We start from the raw sequence: 22,319 nt of genomic DNA, 5'->3' as shown, positions 1-22,319 counted from the left end.
ACGACTATGACTGTAATCTAAAGATACGATTATGACTGTAATCTGAAGATACATTTTATTACTGCGTCGCGCACTGCGCGAACGCAGTCTAAAATTGCCGTCGGTGTTTCGTGTTTTTCGTGTTTTTTACGTTTTCGACCCGGTCTTCCTGGCCGCGCAGGCCTACTAAGATACTCGTATTTTGAACTCGTCTGATTTCGTATCGAAATATTTTCGTGCTAAACACACTTCAAATAGTAACCTAAGCCTAGTAACCCCCACAAAAGAAATATTTTACTGAAACAAAAATTGAAAAAGTTTGTTGTCGCTGGGATTCGAACTCGGGTCGTGCGAACCAAAAGCAGGAACTGCATGCACGATACACGTCATATGAAATAACACGTACACGAGTCGCTGTGCATGGCCGATAGCGCAGGAAATCTAGACATCTGTCGTTCGAGAAAATACGTACAGGTAATCATAATGCTGGATTCTCGTCTTGTCTTGTTTGATATGCTCACTCTACAAACACTAGCACACACTGATCGTGGTAAACCTACACTAAAACGGGTTTACAGACAACGATCACATGAATCATGAAAGCCTTGTATGCCATGAAAGCCTTGTATGCTATGAAAGCCTTGTATGCCATTTTTCAATCAAACCGCACTTTCCTTTCAAAGGTAAAAACGGCCAGACCGATCCTATTGAATTTCAGTACAAACAGATTCCTAGAGTACATGATTCAAAACTCAACCTTATTCACGTATATCGTTAGCTACATCTGCCTAGCACAAATAATGCAATTTTATCCCTATATTCTGTGCGAAGTGCTCTATTTACTAGAAACCCTAAAAAAGAAACATTTTCCTAAAGGAATGAATATTGACAGGAAATGGGGCACGGTTGCATGCAACGATTGACGCGACGCATTTACCGCCAGAATAGGCGTCTTGTTCAATTTATTATAATTGAGCAAATTCTTAAATATTATCACAAGTCACAACAATGCTTGGTAAATAGTATAATTTGGAGTTATTAAAATTTAGCATAATTCAAATTCATATTTTGCATCCTGAATGGTGATTGGCTAGTTGTATATACCAGAGAGTGCGATATACTCAAATTGCACTCCTCTTAGCCAATAAAATTGCAACATTAATTGTAAAAGATTATAAAAGATATATAATTAAGTAATCTTTCACGCGTTAAAACGTTAAACGGTTAAAATTGTGTCTAAATTCTCAGTGAAAGCTATAATTTTTGAATTTTTTTAGGACAGCCTGCATGTATATTAAAAGATGCACAGCGATGATATATGTAAATCAAACGAGAATTCGAATCAGTGACAAACGAATTCTGTGTTATTCTTTAAAGTACTTGTCATAACCCATAACCATGTCATCGCGCCATTCGTTAAACTTTTTCGGCACAACTCTCTTTTGCATCCATTCCATGCCGGTTTTCGGAATCCAACCGTTGTAATTGTTGGCAGTTAGGCCAAACACGTGACACGCCTTCCTAGGTTTCTCTTCATCCTCTGTTATTATATAGAAGTTTCCACCGTTAGTAGCTCTCACATAGCCATCTTCGCCGGGAGTTTTTGAAGAATGCCACGCATGCTTTATCAATAGCATCGTCGCCTTCTTTCCAAACCAATCTACTTCTTTGGCTTCAGGGAGATACAGCACAAACGAGCGATCGGCCAAGGGAAACGACAAGAGAGCTCGCATGTATGTGACACTACCTTCGTCAGCAAATGTTTCCAGGCATTCGTGTTCGATGAAAGATCTGTCCCAATCGTTTCGCGCTTCGAGATTCTTAGGATCAAGCAACTTTACAAAAACCTCAGGTGGAAACGGCATATCAATGTTGTAGGCGATCTTGATAGCAACAGGATCCTTGTGAAATGTTTTTATCCAATAGTCATAACCATCACCAGAGGCTGCCAGGCTCCAACCATCTCCTTTCTCTAAATCTTCTTTTAACATTTTTGCTCGTTGAAGTTCATCTTCGTACGAAATATTACGGAACGATTGTTGTTCTTTGAACGCCATTCTAACAATATAATGATAAATGTGACTCTTTAACATAAGAATTTTTAAAGTGTTTATAATTGAATGCATAATTATGTATCGATGTAGACGTAGCTTGATAAACACAACAAGAGATCTTACATTGACAATTAATGGCTATGATAATGTGACATATTGAGATGGCGATGAATTGCGTTTTTAAAAATGTTCGGTTAAAAATTTATAAAAATATCATGTCAATTGTTAAAGTGGATATCAAAATGCTCTGTACACATGTTGGCATGTGACTGAAGTATAACTCATCAGTTTTTTTGTGAAGAATAATAATATAAGCCCTTGTAAAATAAGCAATTACCACTGTTCTATTCAAGCGTGACCTTCCTTTGAATTATATGTTAATTATTAGACAACCATAGCTATAACATATTCAAATCGAGAACCGAAGTTTATATATGTCATAAGGCATGTATTTGAACTTGAAACAAACAAGAAACGCACGAACTCGTATTATTAGCCTGGTACCATTTGATAAAAACTAAAACAAAATATTGAATTATTTACTTTACCTAAACTGTCTGGACGGACGTCTTATTAATTTCAAAACCAATTAAACTTTTTCTTGAGCATTTATTTGTGCCTTTTTTATTCAGAATTTCTCTGTTTATGGATCGCCGCTAACGCAGCCCATTACAGGAAAGTGCGGGTGTCCCAGGAAATTTCCTAGGAAATTTGGCCCCCCCGGGGGACATATTTCCTAGGAAATATGGCCCCCCTTTCGGAAATTTGGCCCCCTCGAAAACATATACTTTACCCTGGGTACGAGGTTGCTTTATAGTTTATTGCAATGAGTTCGAGAATCGCGATCACGGAACAAAGGACCTAAAATTTATAGCTTTGACCAAGAAAACGAAACGATCAGGAGATTCTAGTTATTTTAGCCTAAATTCCGGCGCATCAGTATAAAATACTTCAGAATAACAACCACGATTATCATATCATTACTGCGTCATTAGGCTCTTAGTAAGGGGCTTTTATCGAAAACAACAGTAAATAAATAAATAAGTAGTGATTTCCTAAAACAACCTTTCCTATATGTATGTATAATAGCCAAGCCTATAATTTATAAAGTCGCCAAATTTCTGGGGAGTATTGCACAGTTTGGAAAATATATATATATATATATATATATATATATATATATATATATATATATATATATATATATATATATATACACCCATTTGCAAAAACGTTGGCCGCAGATAGATAGATAGATAGATACTCGAAGTCTAATTATAATTGCATATGAATACATTTGCATGGGATTTCAATCATATTACACAACATATGCAATTCTAATTAGATTTCGGGTATCTATCTATCTATCTATCTGCGGCCAACGTTTTTGCAAACGGGTGTATATATATATATATATATATATATATATATATATATATATATATATATATATATATATATATATATATATAGTTTTGAAATGGCGAACTTCTAAAAGGAGTCTAGGGAGTAATTAAAGTGCCCATGTCATAAAATTGGAATTTATCTCATTAGAATCGCCGTGAAACGTAGATCACGAAAATAGTAATCACATTTGAAATTGAGTTTGTTTTTGCGGAGAAAAAAAGGGATAAAGTTTGAAAATTTCAAATTTTAACGGCAAAAGTTTTTGAAATCCGCGACAGTCGGAAACTGGTAACTAATACGTCACAATAGGAACTCGCATATTGCGCCTTTTGATAAATAATAGTATGTAGTACAAGAGAAGCGATTTCATTCCAGATAAATTCGGTTATTTAACGTGGCAGAAATATGTCTTCATCAAGTTTAGCTATTGAGAAGTTACCAAAGGAATGACACCCATTAAAATTGTTTTCCTGCCAATGCAATATCAAGAAAGAACAAAAGTTAAGACCATGAACGCCGGTCAATGTCTGCCTTGTCAGGCAGTAAGAACACTTCGGACCATACATTAACGAACCAGATGCCGATGATAAGCTGAAAAGCTATCGCGAAATGGTGCAATCGTGCAACGATCATGGCATCGAAACTACAACGAAGACTTGATCGTAGGCGTCAGTAAAAGCAAATGTTTTCTTATGATCTTGATTGCGCGACTTGCTTTCCGTGACCCCAGAACATAATATCATTACGCCAGATATACAGTATTCAAATTACAAATAGATTCTGTGTTAGTATTCTGGCAATTGTACTTAATTCTAAAGTTTCATCCTAGTTGATCGTCATTCGTAATTGCGCACATACGGTTCACCCGGGTGTAGATAAAAGGCGGACGCGGACCCCTAATACATTTCACTGCCCTATATAAATATTATATTAATAGCATTATGATTGAGGTTTTCCTGTGGCTCATGAGTGCCGGTATTTCTACAATGTGTTTATGTGTAGTTAAGTCACGCATGCCTGTGTGATTCTCTGGTTTATTTTCATTACAAATCAACTGAGCTAGAGTATGAGTGGAGTTCCTATGCGCTTTCAAAAAAATAGTTCAATGAGAGACTGAGAGTTATCGATATTAACTGAGAAATCTAACACGTCTCGCGCAAAAGAAACATATCAAATCATGTGTATATAAATATAACCCAGTACATGTCGCTTTTATTATGGCATCTTTTTACCAACATTCTTTAGCTGTCTTTACTAAAATGTGCGCACTCGCATCTTTTGAGACGTTATTTACCGAACCTTTATCTGTTAACTGAAACACTGCCTAACGTGTTTACAACACAGTAGTGAGCTTAAGCAAGCGACGTTTTTGACAACACAAACGGCATGAGTAACGTGAAAAGACTGGGTCAAGGATTGTGATTGGTGAAAAACAGAAACTTTACTTCCGGTAAACGTACGTGTTGTCAAAAACGTCACTTGCTTAAGCTCACTAATGACTCAATTGGTCATGACTCATGGCGTAGTTGCAATTATTACACGACTGTTGCCAGGAACGTACAAATATTAAAGCCATTCACAACACATTTTGATAATATATGAGTCACTTTATACAGAATTGTCTGTTAAGTAAGAACAACCACTTTTTTGCGCGGTTAGCTTCTACTTATTACTCCAAGCAATAGAGTTACTAAATTGTCGCGTCGAACGAGTTCCTATTGTGACGTCAAACACCTTGTTTCGCACCAGTCTCATTTGCGCGGTTTTCAGAGTTTTCATTCCACTAAAATCAATGTTTAGATGGAAATAACTCGAAAAATAAAAATCCAATTTCAGTTTTGATTTAGAACTTACTAACTCATTTCAAACAAAGATTCTAAAAATCTGAATTCCAATTTTATGACATGGGCACTTTAATACAAATTTGCATAAAAACGTTTAAAAACAATCGGCAAACACAAAACTGTATTGTCAATTGTAATGCGTTAAAACTTTTAACGGTTATCTAGCTCTAAAATGGTAAGGTATATATATATATATATATTCCTCTAGGAGCTACACTGCTTTGGTGTGCCGTTAATTAACGCCATAAATTGAACTCCACTAAATTCGCTAACCCACGATGGCAGAAAAAACCGTGCGCGGATAACAGTTATAAAATGTATCTTTAATGATGAAATTATAATACGGTGCGGTTGAAGATATGGTAACTGGTCGATTGGGTAACGGAATGTTGGATAAAGTGATCGCGGAATAGAGAAATATAGTGGGTAACGTTCGAACTAAAACGCAAGAATTAAGCCGCACTAAGTCATGAAATCTAGACGAATTACATACTATAACGGACACGCACTAAATACAGAATCAGCTATGTTTACTAGCTATAATAATACAAGAGTCTTACTTTAGTTGGCGCACACACCAAATGGCGGCTGAATACCGTCGATAGAGTTAAAACGTAAGAGTAAATATCCAATTGCAGAATAGAGTGACCTTATTGTAGCCGACAGTGATACACAATGAAACACTAAACTGGGTGCAGTTGCGCGTGCAGTCGCAGGAAGTAACAAAACGGAAATTAACGGCACGCAATAACAATAATAACTATAAAGTTAGGGTTTCAAACCTACACCACTTTTCCATTTTTAGAAATTAATAGTTTCTTGTAAACATTCGCGAAGTATGTCGGGCGAGTGTGCTGTTTCGCTAATATAAAGTTCAGTAGTTCACACACAAGTGTTCACTAGTGATAAAGAAATTGTCGCTGTATTAAAAAGGTTGGTTGTCATGTAGAATCAATCAATCAATCAATCTTTTAATCATCTTAAGATAAAAAGGTACATATCTTAAGTTACAACTATTTCAAACCTATAAATCGTATCTAAAAATAAGTCTATTTACAAAAGTGTTTTTAAATCTATTTGTATTAATCTTTGAGTGAATACTGCTCTGCTTTCAAAGGTTGTAACAAGTTGTCTTTTTTGATTGATTGATTGATTGATTGATTGTAGGTACAACTACCTTGAGTGCGCGGATTCTGTTTTTGTATTAAACGAATACGTCACACTGGCCGTATTCAAGCGAACCCATTTCTGTGATCCGTAAAATCTCTACTCAAATACAAAAAGCATACTATTTGTATAAGTACAATGTGAAAAGGAAAAAGGCAAAGAAAGAGAAATAGCTGGATTGGAGAAAATGGAAGGAGCTGTGGGATGATGATAAAGGAAGAAGAGAAAAAGAAAGGTTTAATAGAAGTAATAACATATATAATAGTAGAACAAATTAGGGTTGACAAACTACTGATTTTGTCACATTGAAAAGAAGTTATTTGTTCATCTATTTGTCAATAAATGTTTGCAATTGAGCGTGCCCCGTGATTACAAACACACCGTGCAAATCCTGGTGCAAATCAACCGTATACGTATACAAATATACGATTTTACAGACTATAGCCCGTTTACAATACACTCAATTCATTAGCACGGCTCGGCAGGGCTGATATATGTACCCTACCAATTTCATCCGAGCTCGGCCTTTGTATTGGCAATCTAAGAAGGTATAAATTTGGTACGGAGGCGCAGCGCTAATCGATTGAGTGTAGTGTAAACAGGGCTTTTAGGTAGTACAGTCATATTTGAAACGAAATTATTTGTCAACGAACGTGCACGACACATGCGAGAATGAAATACTGATCGATGGTCATGATTCTAATGAGTATGGTGAACCCGTTATGGTATAGCCACAGGAGGTTTTCACTCATCCTATGGCGCACTAGCTATAATATGATGCAATTGCTGCACTTTAAGATTTCTTTCTCGTTCGACTTTTGGTTCCCATCCTACGCGATCCCCTCGATTTGGAAGTGCTGCCTCTACTGACTGGTTTTCTTCGACTCGTGTTAAATGGTACAAAGCTCCGATCATCATCACTTGTGTCCGATGTGGAGTCAGAATTGGATTCAACTGCACTTGCTTTAGCATCCTTAAGCGGGCTTGGAAAGCTAGTTTTCGACGACTGGCTAGCAACATTCGTAATAGCGTGGCTGTCACATCGAATGTCAACATCATTCGTTTGTTCCTTATTAACACCGTCAGTTGCTTTTTTAGAGTTCTTCGTTGATTTCCTAACTTTTCGCTTTTTCAAAGCTCTTTTTTCATCGTCATCAGATTCCTTGTCCAATAAACGATTCACAACCCGCCTAACGCGACGACTTTTAATTTTTCTCGCTTCGCTGGACAGAACAGGGAAATATGAGTCGATCTTTGGCTGTGTCTGCATTAACAACAGTATAAATAGAGGCCACGGGACGGAGAATTTATAAAGAATTATAAAGATTTTTTAGTAGGCTAACTATATGTTTGCTATACACATGTAATGTATGGGAATATCGCTCAAAAAAACAACAACTTAGAACTGCTTCTTCGTCGTTAAACCCAAATAGCTAATTTTCGTGAACTTGTATACACGTATACACATACTTTTGTATACGTGCAGCATAGTAGCAGCAGAAGCCCACGATATTCTTTGCATAAATCTATATTTCAAAGCAATTCGGCGATGCAATATGAAAAAAACATGACACATTTTAATTTATCAGAATCCCCTAACCGAGAAGCCGCCATCTTGTAGTCTAAATTCGTTTCTGCACCGGGCTTTCACATCATATAATATAATTAATGTTGCATCGCGTTTCTTTTACAGAACTTAATATCATTCATGCTGTAAATCAATATAATTTATACCATACCTCCCTGGTATTAAGGCGTTTTATTACAGGAAGCAGAATCTCGTCTGTTTTCATCTTGCTCCACCCTAGCTTCTCTGAGGCAAATGTGAAGATAGTTAAAGAATAAATACCCATCTTTTTTATTGAGGTGTTTATATGAAATGCGATCTGATTGTATTCTAAGACCAGTGGCGTACGAGCCATAATCCCACGCGGGCATCAACTCGAAGCTTTTAAGAATCAGAAAATACCAAAAAGGATATAATCTCAAAGAGTGAAGATCTGGGTTAGCCCAACTGAAAGCCTCTCTTGAATCATCAACGGCAGGATTCAGATAGGCCTCGAAAACTTGCGATGACGGAAAGCCAGTAGGCAGAACAACATTTTTCTAAAGTATATAAAATAGATTTTCGGACTTCGGATTATTACGCGATAATCACCTAAGCATATTTTTTTAAATGGTGGCGGGCTGTTTTTGTTAAAGTGACAGATGAAGACGTTATTTTATTCAGCGATATTCACCTCGCCTTCGCCGAATAATTGTTTATTATACAGGCTAGGTTAAGAGGGCCTTTCAAGATAGCTTCACTGATGTTAACAATTATAAACATTCTATGCATCTACGTGAAGATGCAGAAATGCACATGCAAATCTAGAGTCAGTCAACTTACTAATTTGCTTTTTACTTTACTTTCGTGTAGCAGAAGTTTCGATTTGCCCTCCAACCAATTCCTTTTGATAAAAGATGAAAACCAAGCAATGTTACGGCTCGACACGTTTAATTAATATCTTACCATACACACAATCATAAAGAAATGTTCACCGGATGCGATTCTATAAACAGGAAGATTATAAGAAGACAGAGACTTCAACGTTTCTTTCAGATACTCAGTAATCAGGCATTGCTATTGATTTACTAACCTAATATAATATAAATAGTTAAATTCAGTAAAGTACAATTACTAAGTACTAGTTATTGATCATTTAGCATCAACCAATCAGACATTGCATGGCCTTTCGATTGGTCCGGGTTGGCTCGATCTTCAGCAAGCGCTACACAAGAAGAGATCGATCTAGGTCTACGTATAGTCAGTCATGAGACAGAGATTTATACTGTAATCTCGTTTCTTATTGGTCGAAACCCTCCAATTAAATCTCAATATCCGGTAAAATTTTATATTTTCAGCGGTTGTGACGTCATACCGAGGGATATTGATTTTTTTGGCCTCGGCAGATAATTTTGACCTCGATCTGACTAATTCTTGATATCATGCTCAGCCTCATCCAATAATTGTATATTATCTGCGGTGTGCAGTTGAAGCAGGAAGGTTTAAAAAACAACAAATATAAAACCGATTTTACGAAAATGCAACTTAACTTATCATACTAATATCAATCACTGCCCGGGGAGTATTAACGCGGCTATGTCGATATCGCGAAGCCTACGCATGAGCAGCTAAATTTCCATGCAAATGCAAGTAAACCCATCCATGATTGTAATGATACTCGACCATCACTTTGCACCTACTTTAAGTTTTGTAATTTTTCAATGCCTTCGCCAGAAAATTCATTAATGATTTCCATCGCGGACACAATTCCCAAACCTGCAAAAAGTGTTTGAAAACTTTGAAAACTGGCAGTATCATGGGATGGTGAACCAAAACTGGTTCTGGGAGTGACATATACAGATGATCCCATAAGATAGTTCTGACTCTTAATTGGCATTTTTGAAAACCTAACTGGAACCTTTTGTGAATTTGATAAATATTGATAACAAAAGTTCGTATAAAAATGAATGGCGTATGAATGGCGGCGCATCATTGTGAAAATTAAACGTCAAACAGCATGCAATGTAAATCAATATTGAAAAACGACGGTTGCTGTATATACGTAGTTGAACTCGTGGTAAAGCATGATAGTTTTGTTGTAAAATCAAAATCGACTCTCTATCTCGATCGAACGCCAACTTTAAACAAATTAAAGAAGATGGGCGTAAACATTTTCTATTAACGGTTCAAAACTTGCTCACCACCATTGCGCGAAATAGTTTTTTTGCGTGCCGCTAGGCGGTATTCCTATAGTCTATAAAAGTGCCTGAGTGTGCTTGCTGGAGAGTTTTGGACTGCAATTTATACTACACTCTTGGCAATCGTTGGAAAATATTGTGCTGAAAAGATACATGGAAGACGCCAAAACGTAGAAAAAACAAAAACTGACTACCCGCCTATGACAATTTGCGTACCTATGTTTATTAATGATAAACAACAGCTGAATTAATGCAATCTATTTGTTAAAAAACCCAAAGTATGTATAGTAAAGATCAATTATAATGTGTCTGATTGGCGTACTGATTTGCAACGACCGCAATGTGATGTTAGCGTCAAAATACTTGATATGTGTCAACTATAAACCACAAATTATACGCTCCCATTTATATATAAGTGATACCATGATTACACACCGTTCGTTACCCACTTGCGCGCTCAGCGGACTCATTTTTTTATTTACCATTACAAAATGTATACCTTGTACCCCTTCTGTGTAATCACTTCCAGTTAGCAATGCGATGGCAATGAGATTGAGACGGTCCAGACCTGCAAATGGAAAATTTGACCGTTGGTATAATTGATATTGATATAGTTGGTATAGCTTTTTCTCATTGTTTATAAACTGGTGGTGCAATACTGTACCTTACCTAGTATGCACTTGACATCGTCCTCTTGATATAACTCCGCATCATACTTTTGATTGAAAACATTTTTGTAAACCTTTTTCGCTCCGAACAGGATTATGTCACTGTCTTCTGTGATTGAGCCGTCGCACAAATGGTGTCTATCTAATGTGGCACACTGTGCTTCCGCCTCCATGGGACTTACCACGAATGGAATCCCGAATAAGTGTAAAAGTTCCTGAATGGAGAGTATATTTTGAGAGAACCATTTATACTTATACTTTTCAAAATAATTCTGAATAAAAAACTGTATGTTGTGCGCTATCCTGGTCTGTAATGTATATAGGTAAAAAACTTTGTAAAAAGACTTGTAATAAACGTAAACTCCATGGCATGCCGTTACATTTTAACACGAGCACAAGCTATCGTTCACAGAAAACTTAGGCCTACCTGGCTATCCTTATACATTTCATCAGTAACTGTGGCGGCCAACCGACTTTGACGTGTCTTTTCTTCTTTCAAATTTTCAAGATCTTCGTCCAATCTCATCTGAATTTCTCCAAGCTCTTCCTGTAAATACGTATACAGTAGTCATGTTTTAACAAAAACAATTAAACAAATGGATTTAACTCGTTAAACAGATGCGACATCCTTCTTTGTGATGCTCATATGAAGGTACCGTATATAAAATTATGTCATGATATTGAAATTTAAGCATAGTTGCTTCTTTCAAGCTTTCGTTCTTGTTAAAAAAAGTTTTTTTTCGTCCCAGTCGTGTCACGGTGTTTATATATTACAATAAGACCTCCTATACGGCAAATATATTTTGACAAGTAAGAAAGACAAAAATTCGGTAGGAGGTAAAAATTCTAATAATTATCAATAATCCAGCTTCAACACGCAATTATTCATCAGGCGAAAATGTACGACCCTAACTAATAATTTGTATCAGCCTCGTATTTTCTCAATTTTTGTCCATTTGGTATTGAAAACATACCATTTAATGTAGTTAAAAGCCTGCTCTTTTTGAATATAAATATTTCGTTCATAGACTGAGTAGTTCATGCACGTACAATAGCGTGTTGAAGTTGGGTTACCTTTTTTTTATACACCCTGTACTGCTTTTACACGTATCCTCTATGTTCTTGGCGACTGATCAAAACAGCTGACAAGGTATAGAAACGATAAAAATACAAACTATGCAAAAACTACCGCGCGCAATGAACTTATTCAAAAAGAAAAAGTGCTCCTTTAATGAAAATTAATAGCATGAAAATGATCGAAACAAGTGTAGATAGCACAAATATCGTAAATACTTTCAACTTATACTAAACAGTAAACGTATAGTAAATTTTTTCATTTAAATCTACTTACATATGTTTTTCCTTCAAACTCGTTTTGTGCAGATATGTCGTTGACAGCTGGCTCAGGCGCTTCACAATCAGATATATCGCGAACAGACTCATCCATAATCGCCATAGCAGAAGGAAGATTTTTTGTCTCATCACTGGAAGAATCCTTGTCATCATTTTTAAAATTATTTTCTCTTTGAGGGGAAATCTCGCTAAAAGGCTTTTCCTCAGACAATTTCTCGTCAGAAATATTTCCAACATTGCTATTTGCAGATTCGTTAACGACAGAAGGGCGTCTGTTTGAAAGCAACTGTTCAATCAGACTTTTCTTTTTCTTTATTTCGTCCTCAAAATCATCCAGTTCATCCTCAATGGTTGTAAGATCCTTTTCGGAATCCTTTTTATCCTCGTGTTCCTTCGTCGAGGGTGCAATTTCGATTGTAACATTCTCACTTAACTCCCGGCCAACTTCTATCTGAAGGTCTTCGTTGCTAGTTAAATTTACTTTTTGTTCACTAGGCTCACGTGAAGGAGGATTCGCATTTGTATGAATGTTACCATTGTTTGAATCTACTTTTTGCTCATTTGATCCCACAGAATCTAACCTATTCTCTACCAAAACTAAATCGTTCGATTCCGTGCTTTCTTTTTGCATCGGCTGTTCTTTTTCCGACAAATATATAACTTCCTTCTCACCAACCGTCTTAGGGAAGTCTTCATTAGTAATATGCGGGACAGCAACACCGTTTCCGTCTCCAATTACTTTTTTTGAGGATCGATAGGGAAAAGTTTCATTATAAACAATTTCAGGCTCGTTGCCATCACCACTTTCGTCCGTACTACTTGCGGCTTCGTCTAAAGCCCCACTCACGCTAGGTTTGGCGATATCACTTGTGATTTTTGGTAAGTCTTTTAGAAGAATCGGTTGAGGATGTACTACATCTTCGTTGGAAATTTCGCGAAAAAATCCCCCAGCCATTTCATCGGCTTCGTCTTCCAGTTCTACAAAAATATTAAAACAATTCATTTCTAACGAGTCGACTATAGATCTAAATATAGATTTCATGAGTCAACTATAGATCCTCCGGCAGGACTCGAACCTATACGTTTTTGCGATGCCGGTGCAATGCTCTTGCCACTGAGCTACGGAGGTAGCTGACACTTGTAGCAGAGTGCTCGATATACCGAAGTATACACTGAGCTAATAAGATGAGAATAAACACACTCATCAGGTGAATTTAAATGTCGTGCTATATAGGTTATGACAAGAATGCTGGTAACATACCATCAGTTTTACGTGCTTGTGTGCGCTTGATCAAGATACTGTGTCCCGTTTCCTCAGACATTATTTTCTGTGATTGGATAATCGAGTTGACACTCATTTCACCAACGGCACCGACCACCAGCTCACCCGCTTGTTTTTCGTTCATTTCTTTTCTTATTGTCCCCAACCTTTGCGTCAACTTTCCGCGCTTTAACAGATGATCGAGTTGAAAATTCGAAAATTCTTCACTTTCCTAAACATACAAAATATGGTGGGTGATATGAGCATATATAAACGATTATGTGTAATAACAGAGCGCTTGGTGCGAATGGGTTGCTCATTGACAATTTTATGTAGCGATAACTTGTAACGTTAAGAAACATTAATTTCAAGCAGATCAAATAATATCAAATTAATTAATATAATTATGCAGTACCTCTGGCATATCTACATCCTGATACCGCGAGTGTCTTTTACTTTTCTCGTGCATTTCAACAATAAGTTCATGCTGAATCTCATGAGGCAGCTCCCTGAATCCCTCCGAGTCTATGTTTAAATCCGTCGTATCCTAGATGATAATTCCTTAGATCGTTGAAAAGAACGTGATTCTTAAATCGCTCAAATGAAATTGCACGCGTAGCCTACATGACGCATATAGAGAGAATAAAATATTTGCGCGAAAATATGGAATTTATTTCCAGTGGTGAAAAGAATATTTGTCATGCACGAGTAGGCGCAGCGAACTAGTGAGTGCAATATTCTCTTAAATACTAGAAATAAATCCATATTTCCAAGCAACAATATAATATTCTGTTTATTATATGAACAAATTATATAAGCAAACGAAAGTAAATTTTTAGTAACTCGATATGTATTGAAGAGCACACATTTAAATTAACAATGTTCAGTAAAATGTGCTTATAGTTATAGTCTCTTGAACGTGCATGCATATAAAAGAACGGTATGAAATAAAAACGAACGGAAACTGAGCTAGAAAGATTTTTTGATAGGGCAAACACATTTCCTATACGGGGTTTTTGATTAGCTTGGGTATTTTTACGTGTGTTTAAATACGATTTATCTCGGTGGCGTAAAACTCTAGATAACAGTCATGTTCATATAAAATAGTATATATGCACTATATACGCCACACGGACAAAAAATATAGATATTGTATAAACTACAAAAATAAGGAATTCCTCACTATAAAAAGAGGTGATTAAATAGATTAAAACGCTTTGTACCTGCAAATGGTGTGAAGAAAAGAAAGATTCGTCAACGGACGGACTAAAGGAAAAACAACAAAAAATCATGAGAAATACCAGGTGTAGTTTAAAAGGGATATAAATAGGTACAGTACAAATAGTAATATTTCAGAGAGTATTGATCCATGAATAATTTCTTTGCTTACACATACCTTTCTGGCTCCTCTTTCTCAGGCAATGGCGGTAACTCGAATAGATCCTTTTCCTGCACTTGCTGCAGACCCAAACCACTAGTGGGTCGACGGCTAAGAATGAAAAAATAATCAGACATTCTTTAAGCTAAACTTTGTGCGTAAAGTTGGATTTACATGTGCTAATTCCTTTTTTTATTCCGAGATATGATGACGTATATAATTGTCAAAAATAGAAGCATTAAAGTCAATGTCTCCATTCCACATCTCAGAAATTTACTGTATGATGAATTGCAATTAGAAATCGTGTGAAAAACAATAATCAACTATCCTTTTTTATTCCGAGATATGATGACGTATATATTTGTCAAAAAATAAATGAATGAAAGTCAATGCCTCCGGTCCACATCTCAGAAATTTACTGTATGATGAATTGCGATTAGAAATCGTATGAAAAACAATAATCAATTATTGGACGAGATCAAGCAAAATATCGTGATTTGGATTTCCGGAAGTTCCACAAAGCGGGTCGTCATTATTGTTTAAAAAATTGACATCAATGCGCATGCTCAGAGTATTATTTGCAGCTGAGCAACGTCTTTTACAAATGCGCATGCTCAGAGTATTATTTGCACGCAGTTAACTGCCATGAATGTCAGCGATACCTACGATCAAAATTAGTGTTATCTATAGCTACTGTACCTTTTTCGTCCTGTAACACTTCCAATAGCACGGGACTTCAGGTACTTCTCCAAAACATTCTTAGATATCTTTTGAGCTTTGTTACGAGCTGACAATCTAATCGCTCTTCTTGCCGCCTAGGACAGTACAGAAGGAAGGCTTTGACTCAATTGATCATAAAATATTACTAAAGAAGATGCATGAGCAGTTTGGTGTTCAAAATTTGCAGCTGCAATGGTTCCAATCTTATTTGGCGAAACGCAGTGAAAGTCTGTGCCGTTGATGGATATACATTTTCAGCTAAAGAAATGCGGAGTTCCACAGGGATCTATTTCGAGACCTCTTATGTTTTCATTATATAAATATTAAATGATCTGCCAGAATGTCTAAAAACACAACTCCTGGCATGTATGCAGATGATGCTCAAATATATGCACTTTTTCAAGTTTCTCAAAACTAATAACAAAACTTCATCAGGATTTAGGCAAAATAACAAAACGTATTCAGAATGAAAGACATAAAATGAATAAATCTGTATTGATGTTTAAAATACTAAACAACCATTATCCCGCAACGTAAAAATAAATCTATCACAAGGAAGACAAATATGAGTAATTATAATCTTAGAAATGGTGACCAAATACTGAACACTGAAAAAGAGTTTTAGGTACAGTGGGGCCGCGCTAAAAATTGTTAGTATTCAATGACCTTCTTAAATTTCAGGGAATTCAAGAATGCGCAATATAATTTATAGTGCGGCAAAAGAGCTTATGTATAATGACGGAACAAGCCGTTGACACCTGCAGGGAATTCTGATCTTAGTATTCACGGCGGGAAATTTTGAAGTTTGAATTTTTCACCGTGACTAAAACCGGAATTGAACATTGTCAAGCACGCAACTCGCCAGTTGTGGACAGGATTTTAGTATATTGGCAAGAAAATAATTTACACATGATATGTATCGATTTTATCAAAGTAACGATGATCTTGTCCTATTTTTAATGGTTGCCTATGATTATGAACGTATGCAATAATACAGCACTAATAGTTTGTACAATAACGTCTCGCGTGCAACTGTACCAGACTGTTCCGATTGTACAAGAATGTCCCACGTGTACATTTTATTTTTACTGAATCACACTTTCCATCGCCCTACGCTATTATTACACTTTCCATCGGCGCATTGATCGGCTACTACGTATTTTTAAACGAAATTATAATCCAAACTCGCTATGCAATGTGTTAAACGGTAATTAACAGAACTGTCAAATATGTACATTCCATCAATGTTCTGCCTCTGGGACGGAGATATACTATTGCTTGAGTCAGGATTCAAGCCAGGACTCGAGCCAGGACTCGAGCCAGGACTCGAGTCAAGGACTCGAGTCAAGGACTCGAGTCAAGGACTCGAGTCAATTAACGTTTTTCACGCAATGCGACCAATCCGCCATATTTGGATGACATATAGTTGATTTTATAATAAATCATTTTATGAAATAAAAATTAGGGGTAACATAACTCGTAACCAACAGGTAATTGCTGTCCAAAATATCGGATGCAAATCGTTAATTTTCATTTCTGACCATGGCATGGAGAATAAAAACACATTGTGCTTCTATTATCCATTGTTTTAACTTTCAAATCTTTACGATTTAATGGTGCATGCACCGTAATGGTAAAAGAATTAGCCTTTCTAACGCTATGCGACCAATACAATGTTGCTGACTAACTAGAAGTTTTGCAAAGTTCTGTTTTTGAATTCATTTAGCGATTTAAAAATTGTGGACTCAAAAAATGGTATCATAAATAATCACATTTAACGAATTCGGAAAAATTCTAGTCTACTTAAAACCTGCCGCACACGAGAGCAACTAGCCGAGCTAATAATCACTCGTGGCTGTTGGCGTAAGCAAATTTTTCTCTTGTGCGGACAAATTTTAAGCGCTTTTGTTCATTCGTGGCACTTTATTCTGGAACGAATGAACAAAAGCGCTTAAAATTTGTCCGCACACGGGAAGAACCATTAAACTGGGAAGAACCCGCTTACGCCAACAGGCACGCGGGAAAGACGGCAATAGAAGTTTCCATCAGCAAGACGTAGATGAGTCATTAAATCGGAGCTTGTCGGCTCGAGTCCTTGGCTCGAGTCCTGACTCGAGTCCTGGCTCGAGTCCTGACTTGAGTCCTGACTTGAATCCTGCCTCGATATTTAGGTACCCTCTCTGGGACGCACTTCATGCCAGCTGATGCAGTTGTTGACCAGTGACAGCTCTTGTTCTCCCATGTATCAACGAATTTAAATTTCAATTTCAACAAACGAAAAGACTTTTCATGTTATAATTGTAACTATATAAATTATAATTATAACAATTTGCGATGAAATAGGCTGTCATACAAAATGTATTATGTTTTTGATACATTCTCTGGAAGCCATTCCCTGTGTCGGCGCCAGCTTGTCTAGTGTTAATTAAGAAAATTGCTAATAAAGCAAGTTGCTTTTCAACTTATTTCAATACAGCGAGTAATATGCATTATGCCTTGCATAAAATACATTTGTTCAAAGATGCCAACTACATTCGGAAAATACATTTGTTCAAAGATGCCAACTATAAACTTTGTTTGGTGAGAGAAATAAATACATTTCTATTGTTAAATCCTTTAATTTGATACCTACTGTATTTTAACCAAATGCGATTCTTTTGTTGTGTTCTGAAATTGTATTTTTGTAGCCGTTTGGCCCGTTTGCCCACGAAGAAAGTGTTGTCGGTAGAAGTTAAATATATGTAAGCAAAATACATTTCCTAACGCAATTTATTAAAAAGAATAATGTTCTCCTTGGCTTTGCATTTACTTTGTGATAAATTGCAAAGAAGTGGATTCAACTTCTGCAGATGATCATAGTTTCATTTTTTGCATTGCATCAATAAAGGCAATGGCAATGCATAAATTGCATGAATAATGCTCTGCAATATGTAAATCAGGCATAAAGAAAATATTACCATTGTTTTCTTTTTTAGTTCAGGTACACCCCCGTCAAATACAAATATTGGCTTAATCCTGTAGTACAACAATTTACAAATCCTTTGAAATAACAACACAAGATGAGCATTTGGTACAGTGCTACCATGTTGACTTCTCATACCATAGAGGGCTTGATTTAACCACACGCTCACATCTAATTGGTGATATGTCAAGAAAGGTAACAGGCTACAGTATTTGATGGTTTGCATTAAAAAGTGTATTCCCTGAAAGAGCCTAGTAACATTATCAAATTGCAATGTTTGAGAAAGGCAAAAAATAAAGGCTTGCAAAAATTGCAAACCAGGTATTATTGTCCAGTACAGCCATATGGACAATTTGGATTGATTCAAGCATATTTAACCAGTAACTGTTAAATACTGTGAAAATAATTTTTGCTTCATGATTCACTGTTTGAAATTCACAAATGTAAATTCAGTTCATGCAAGTGCAAAAAAGTCAAATTTGGAAATGATGAGATGAATTATTTTTATTTAACAAAGCTACATGACATGGTTTTTATCAAATGAATGTTAGAATCATTTTCTTAAAAACTATACTAATAATTCTTCATTAACAAACTAATTATATATATTTTAGGAAATAGCCTAAAATCGAAAATCCGAAAATCTACGGGTTAGATTATACCACATATATTAATTTTATACTTCCTTATGGCTGCAGGTAGGGTATATAATATATTTATTGCTTTGTCATCACTTCTTGCCTAATCGCTCCTAATATAAACCCGGCACTCCTAATTCTATTGATGTATATTTTACTTAATCGTTTTTTTACTACATATGCCAAACTAGGCAGTGTATGAAAGCAACCCATGGTATCAACCATTTTTGTTGTTAAATATAGTTAGGTCTATATTTATACAATACATTAGTATACTAGCATTCTTAGTGTTTTTACGAAGTGACACAGCTTAAATACTGTAACTAGTTAACTTCAAGCAAAACAGGTAAAGTATTCACTATTCATGCTGGGTTGCATAATAGCATTCTAATATTATAAATAAATTGAAATGTAGAAAGGTACTGTGCGGTTATTTCAGTCATTCAGACAGTGATCAAAGCATGGGTCCAGTGCTATGGCAATCAGCAATGCAAAACAAAATACAATAAAAAAGCGCAATAGTAATGAAACATTGTAACGGCTCCACTTATGCTCACACATGTGTCATGCAGTAGATATTTGAAGGTTGCGAATCAGGTTGAGATGCCGATCACACTATGCTCGGCATCAATTTAAAATCTACGAATAATAGATCTGAATTTTCCTGCTTGTCATAATAATTTCTACTCGAACGATCTTCTCCAAGCTATGCCATGGTGATATGACCGTACGACCATGGGAAAACGAACATTCGACAAAAAGGATACCGACAGCGAGTGTCTTATTTTCAAGAGATTCCAGCGTTATTGGACGACCAGCAGGCTCTAATAACTTCCACAAGCCGTTTACTCCCATTATATAAAGGTTGATTATTCCTGAAACTACTTTTTATGTGTGAAAAACAATAAACAAGCAGATATAAATTTCTGAACTTTTATTGCCATTGGCGGCCATATTGAATCTTACCGCGCAGAGACCTGGAGTCCTGGACCCAGTGAAGTAGTACGCGAAAAACCTGGGAACGAGAATTCTGGTGATCTCGTTACCATGCGATCCCTCAACAATTTCGTTCCCTAACCCCGCAACAAGAAATAAGGGGAATCTCGTTTTAGAACAATCAGCAAAGTTTGTTTACATTTTCAGTAACCCAAAAAGAATGTATAAATTTTGATTTCTTCCGGAAAAAAGTACGTTATTTACCATTTTACATCAGTATTAAAAATATGGTGTATTCGACTGACAAGGTCCAAAACTAATATATCAATGTCAACTGGCAAGGTCTAAATCTAATATATCATATACCGGTATACCTCACCTCACCTCTGTTTACTGACCTTCACTATTGATTGCCCAGTCGAGTTTACCATATGCTGCCTTATTGGTATCACCGATCCTCATCCCCGCCCGCGGGCCCTGGTCCCACTCATATGCTCATATTCCCCTCATCATCGCCACCTACAGATCCATACATATCCCCTGATTTCCCTAAATTTCCCTAAAGATTATGATTTGCTAAGGCTAACCGAATACAAACCCGTCGTGACGTCAAAGCAGGGTTAACGCTCAAAAAATAACTGCATGTTTACGCTCTAGTTTAGAACTCTTACAATTCAAACGTTATAATTTGAGGTACGTGCGATTGTAATACCATGAAATTAACTATAACTTCACAGGATCGGTAATATGAAGTTACAGAACGAATTTTCACCCAGCTTATGGCTCATGCATATCAGGGCAAGAATATGCATATCTAAAATGGCGGATGGAAGATAATTTCAATCTCAAAAACATCTTGAGAAGTAATAAAGTTAAAAACAATCCATAGGCGAATTTTGTAATTGTAATGTAATATTTCTTTTAAAATTGACAAAGATAACTTTTATTGCCGCGTATCCCTTTAAGCTGTTTCTTTTCTCTAAGCTCACGAGGAGAAATATTTCCAGTGGATTCATTTTACCACTTGCGAGAGAACGGAGTAACCTATTTAACAACCAGTTCATCTTAAGTTACCTCGTTTGATTAATCATAATCTTGAAAGTCATCATCAAAAATTTTTTTCACACATTTATTGGCCGCGCTATAGCCATATTTTATAGGACACGAATTTGTTGAAGTTCCTAAATTCAATTGAATTTTAGAAAACTATTACTGACCCAATTTAACTTACGTGCTGCATGCGCATGGACTAAACTATATTCTCTTATAGCAGGATGCAACATGCCCAGTCAGTAGAATAAATAAGATATCCTTTGATTTTTTAGGACGAGATTTTTTTGTTTTGTCTTGAAGTTTGCTGGCAGTTGTGTGCTTATGCCTATACGATTCTTGTGTCCCAAATTTCATTCCGTTTCATTTTTTTTGTCTTATGAGTATTCAAATAAAGACTTTTATTATTATTGTTGTTGTTATCATAATTTCCTTTATGTTATTATAATTTCCTTTCAGGCGATACGCTTTGGTAGCTCTTTGCGTGCCTAGGGTAGGCCACACATTTTAATATCAAATTATCAGCCGTGGTGTAAAAATGCTACGTTATAGATGACGTACAATTAGCTTATCTACGTGGGTATTGAAGTTCAAGGCAATTTAAAACGAAGTACCGGTAAGTTGATAGAACGTGTTGTATAATTATATTCTTTATCGTTCATTTTGTTTTCGTAATCACAGTGAATTTGTTTGTTGCTGAAGCATTTAGGCTAAATATAATTTATAATTACTGTGGTCTTTCAATTTGAACCTGCACTAAAAAGTTCTATAATTCTACGATTCTTAATTTGTTGTATATGTCCATATATCAAGCTACGCCTATAACGTACAGGTTCAACAAAGTGAACTGGTATATCATTTTTCCACATCGACACGTTTCATCACTTGTACAAAGACTCTTCTTCTTTCCGTTTCTTGGCTGGTCGATTACTATTAGCATGCAAGGAATAATCTCGATGTCGTCAAGGTTCATCTTAACGTCTAAGACTGCTCTTTTTCTCTATTATTTACATCTTCCTATACAATTGTATATATTCATCATGCTTAAGACCTTGTAACTCAATACCAAAATATAGACAAGTCTCTCAATGGTTTTAATAAAAAACTTTTAACGGCTTCAAAAATTGTATATAATTATGTTCGACCCGATGTTTATCA

At 36.1% G+C, this 22,319-nt stretch overlaps 2 protein-coding genes across 4 annotated transcripts; both read right to left on the bottom strand.

Moving 5' to 3' along the window:
* Positions 1 to 995: 995 nt before the first annotated feature.
* Positions 996 to 6,642, bottom strand: LOC114524752. The gene is made up of 2 exons (XM_028545925.1): positions 5,845 to 6,642; positions 996 to 2,037 (listed from the first exon to the last, which is right to left on the bottom strand). The coding sequence occupies exon 2, from the start codon at positions 2,034 to 2,036 to the stop codon at positions 1,344 to 1,346; it is 693 nt and encodes a 230-aa protein (XP_028401726.1). The 5' UTR covers position 2,037; positions 5,845 to 6,642; the 3' UTR covers positions 996 to 1,343.
* A 7-nt stretch (positions 6,643 to 6,649) lies between these two features.
* On the bottom strand, positions 6,650 to 20,131 carry LOC114524732 (DNA repair protein complementing XP-G cells homolog). 3 transcript variants are annotated; one of them, XM_028545901.1, is made up of 16 exons: positions 19,943 to 20,131; positions 18,533 to 18,708; positions 15,555 to 15,670; positions 14,874 to 14,966; positions 14,701 to 14,743; positions 13,893 to 14,024; positions 13,478 to 13,709; positions 12,215 to 13,194; positions 11,291 to 11,410; positions 10,865 to 11,078; positions 10,695 to 10,763; positions 9,698 to 9,773; positions 8,841 to 8,901; positions 8,433 to 8,557; positions 8,191 to 8,275; positions 6,650 to 7,715 (listed from the first exon to the last, which is right to left on the bottom strand). In XM_028545901.1, the coding sequence occupies exons 1-16, from the start codon at positions 20,028 to 20,030 to the stop codon at positions 7,245 to 7,247; spliced, it is 3,081 nt and encodes a 1,026-aa protein (XP_028401702.1). In that variant the 5' UTR covers positions 20,031 to 20,131; the 3' UTR covers positions 6,650 to 7,244. The 3 variants fall into 3 exon arrangements, with proteins under 3 accessions (XP_028401702.1, XP_028401708.1, XP_028401715.1); XM_028545907.1 differs by having other exon boundaries at positions 7,575 to 7,674; XM_028545914.1 differs by lacking the exons at positions 6,650 to 7,715; positions 8,191 to 8,275; positions 8,433 to 8,557 and having other exon boundaries at positions 8,857 to 9,003.
* Between the last annotated feature and the right edge of the window lie 2,188 nt (positions 20,132 to 22,319).

Source organism: Dendronephthya gigantea, unplaced genomic scaffold (genome assembly GCF_004324835.1).
Source record: "Dendronephthya gigantea isolate DGI-Jeju-01 unplaced genomic scaffold, DenGig_1.0 000001F, whole genome shotgun sequence".
Classification (NCBI taxonomy): domain Eukaryota; kingdom Metazoa; phylum Cnidaria; class Anthozoa; order Malacalcyonacea; family Nephtheidae; genus Dendronephthya; species Dendronephthya gigantea.
Note: the sequence above shows the minus strand (reverse complement) of the source record. Positions and strands in the feature narration are given on the sequence as shown.

Bases quoted from the DNA above. Each gene is read 5' to 3' on its own strand.
- LOC114524752 (XM_028545925.1), bottom strand. From the start codon at position 2,036: ATGGCGTTCAAAGAACAACAATCGTTCCGTAATATTTCGTACGAAGAT.
- LOC114524732 (XM_028545901.1), bottom strand. From the start codon at position 20,030: ATGGGAGTAAACGGCTTGTGGAAGTTATTAGAGCCTGCTGGTCGTCCA. The intron at 14,744-14,873 runs GTATGTGTAAGC...TTTTTCCTTTAG, and splicing joins GAGAAAGAGGAGCCAGAAAG to TCCGTCCGTTGACGAATCTT. The intron at 8,558-8,840 runs GTAAGTTGACTG...TATATACTTTAG, and splicing joins GTAAAGTAAAAAGCAAATTA to AAAAATGTTGTTCTGCCTAC.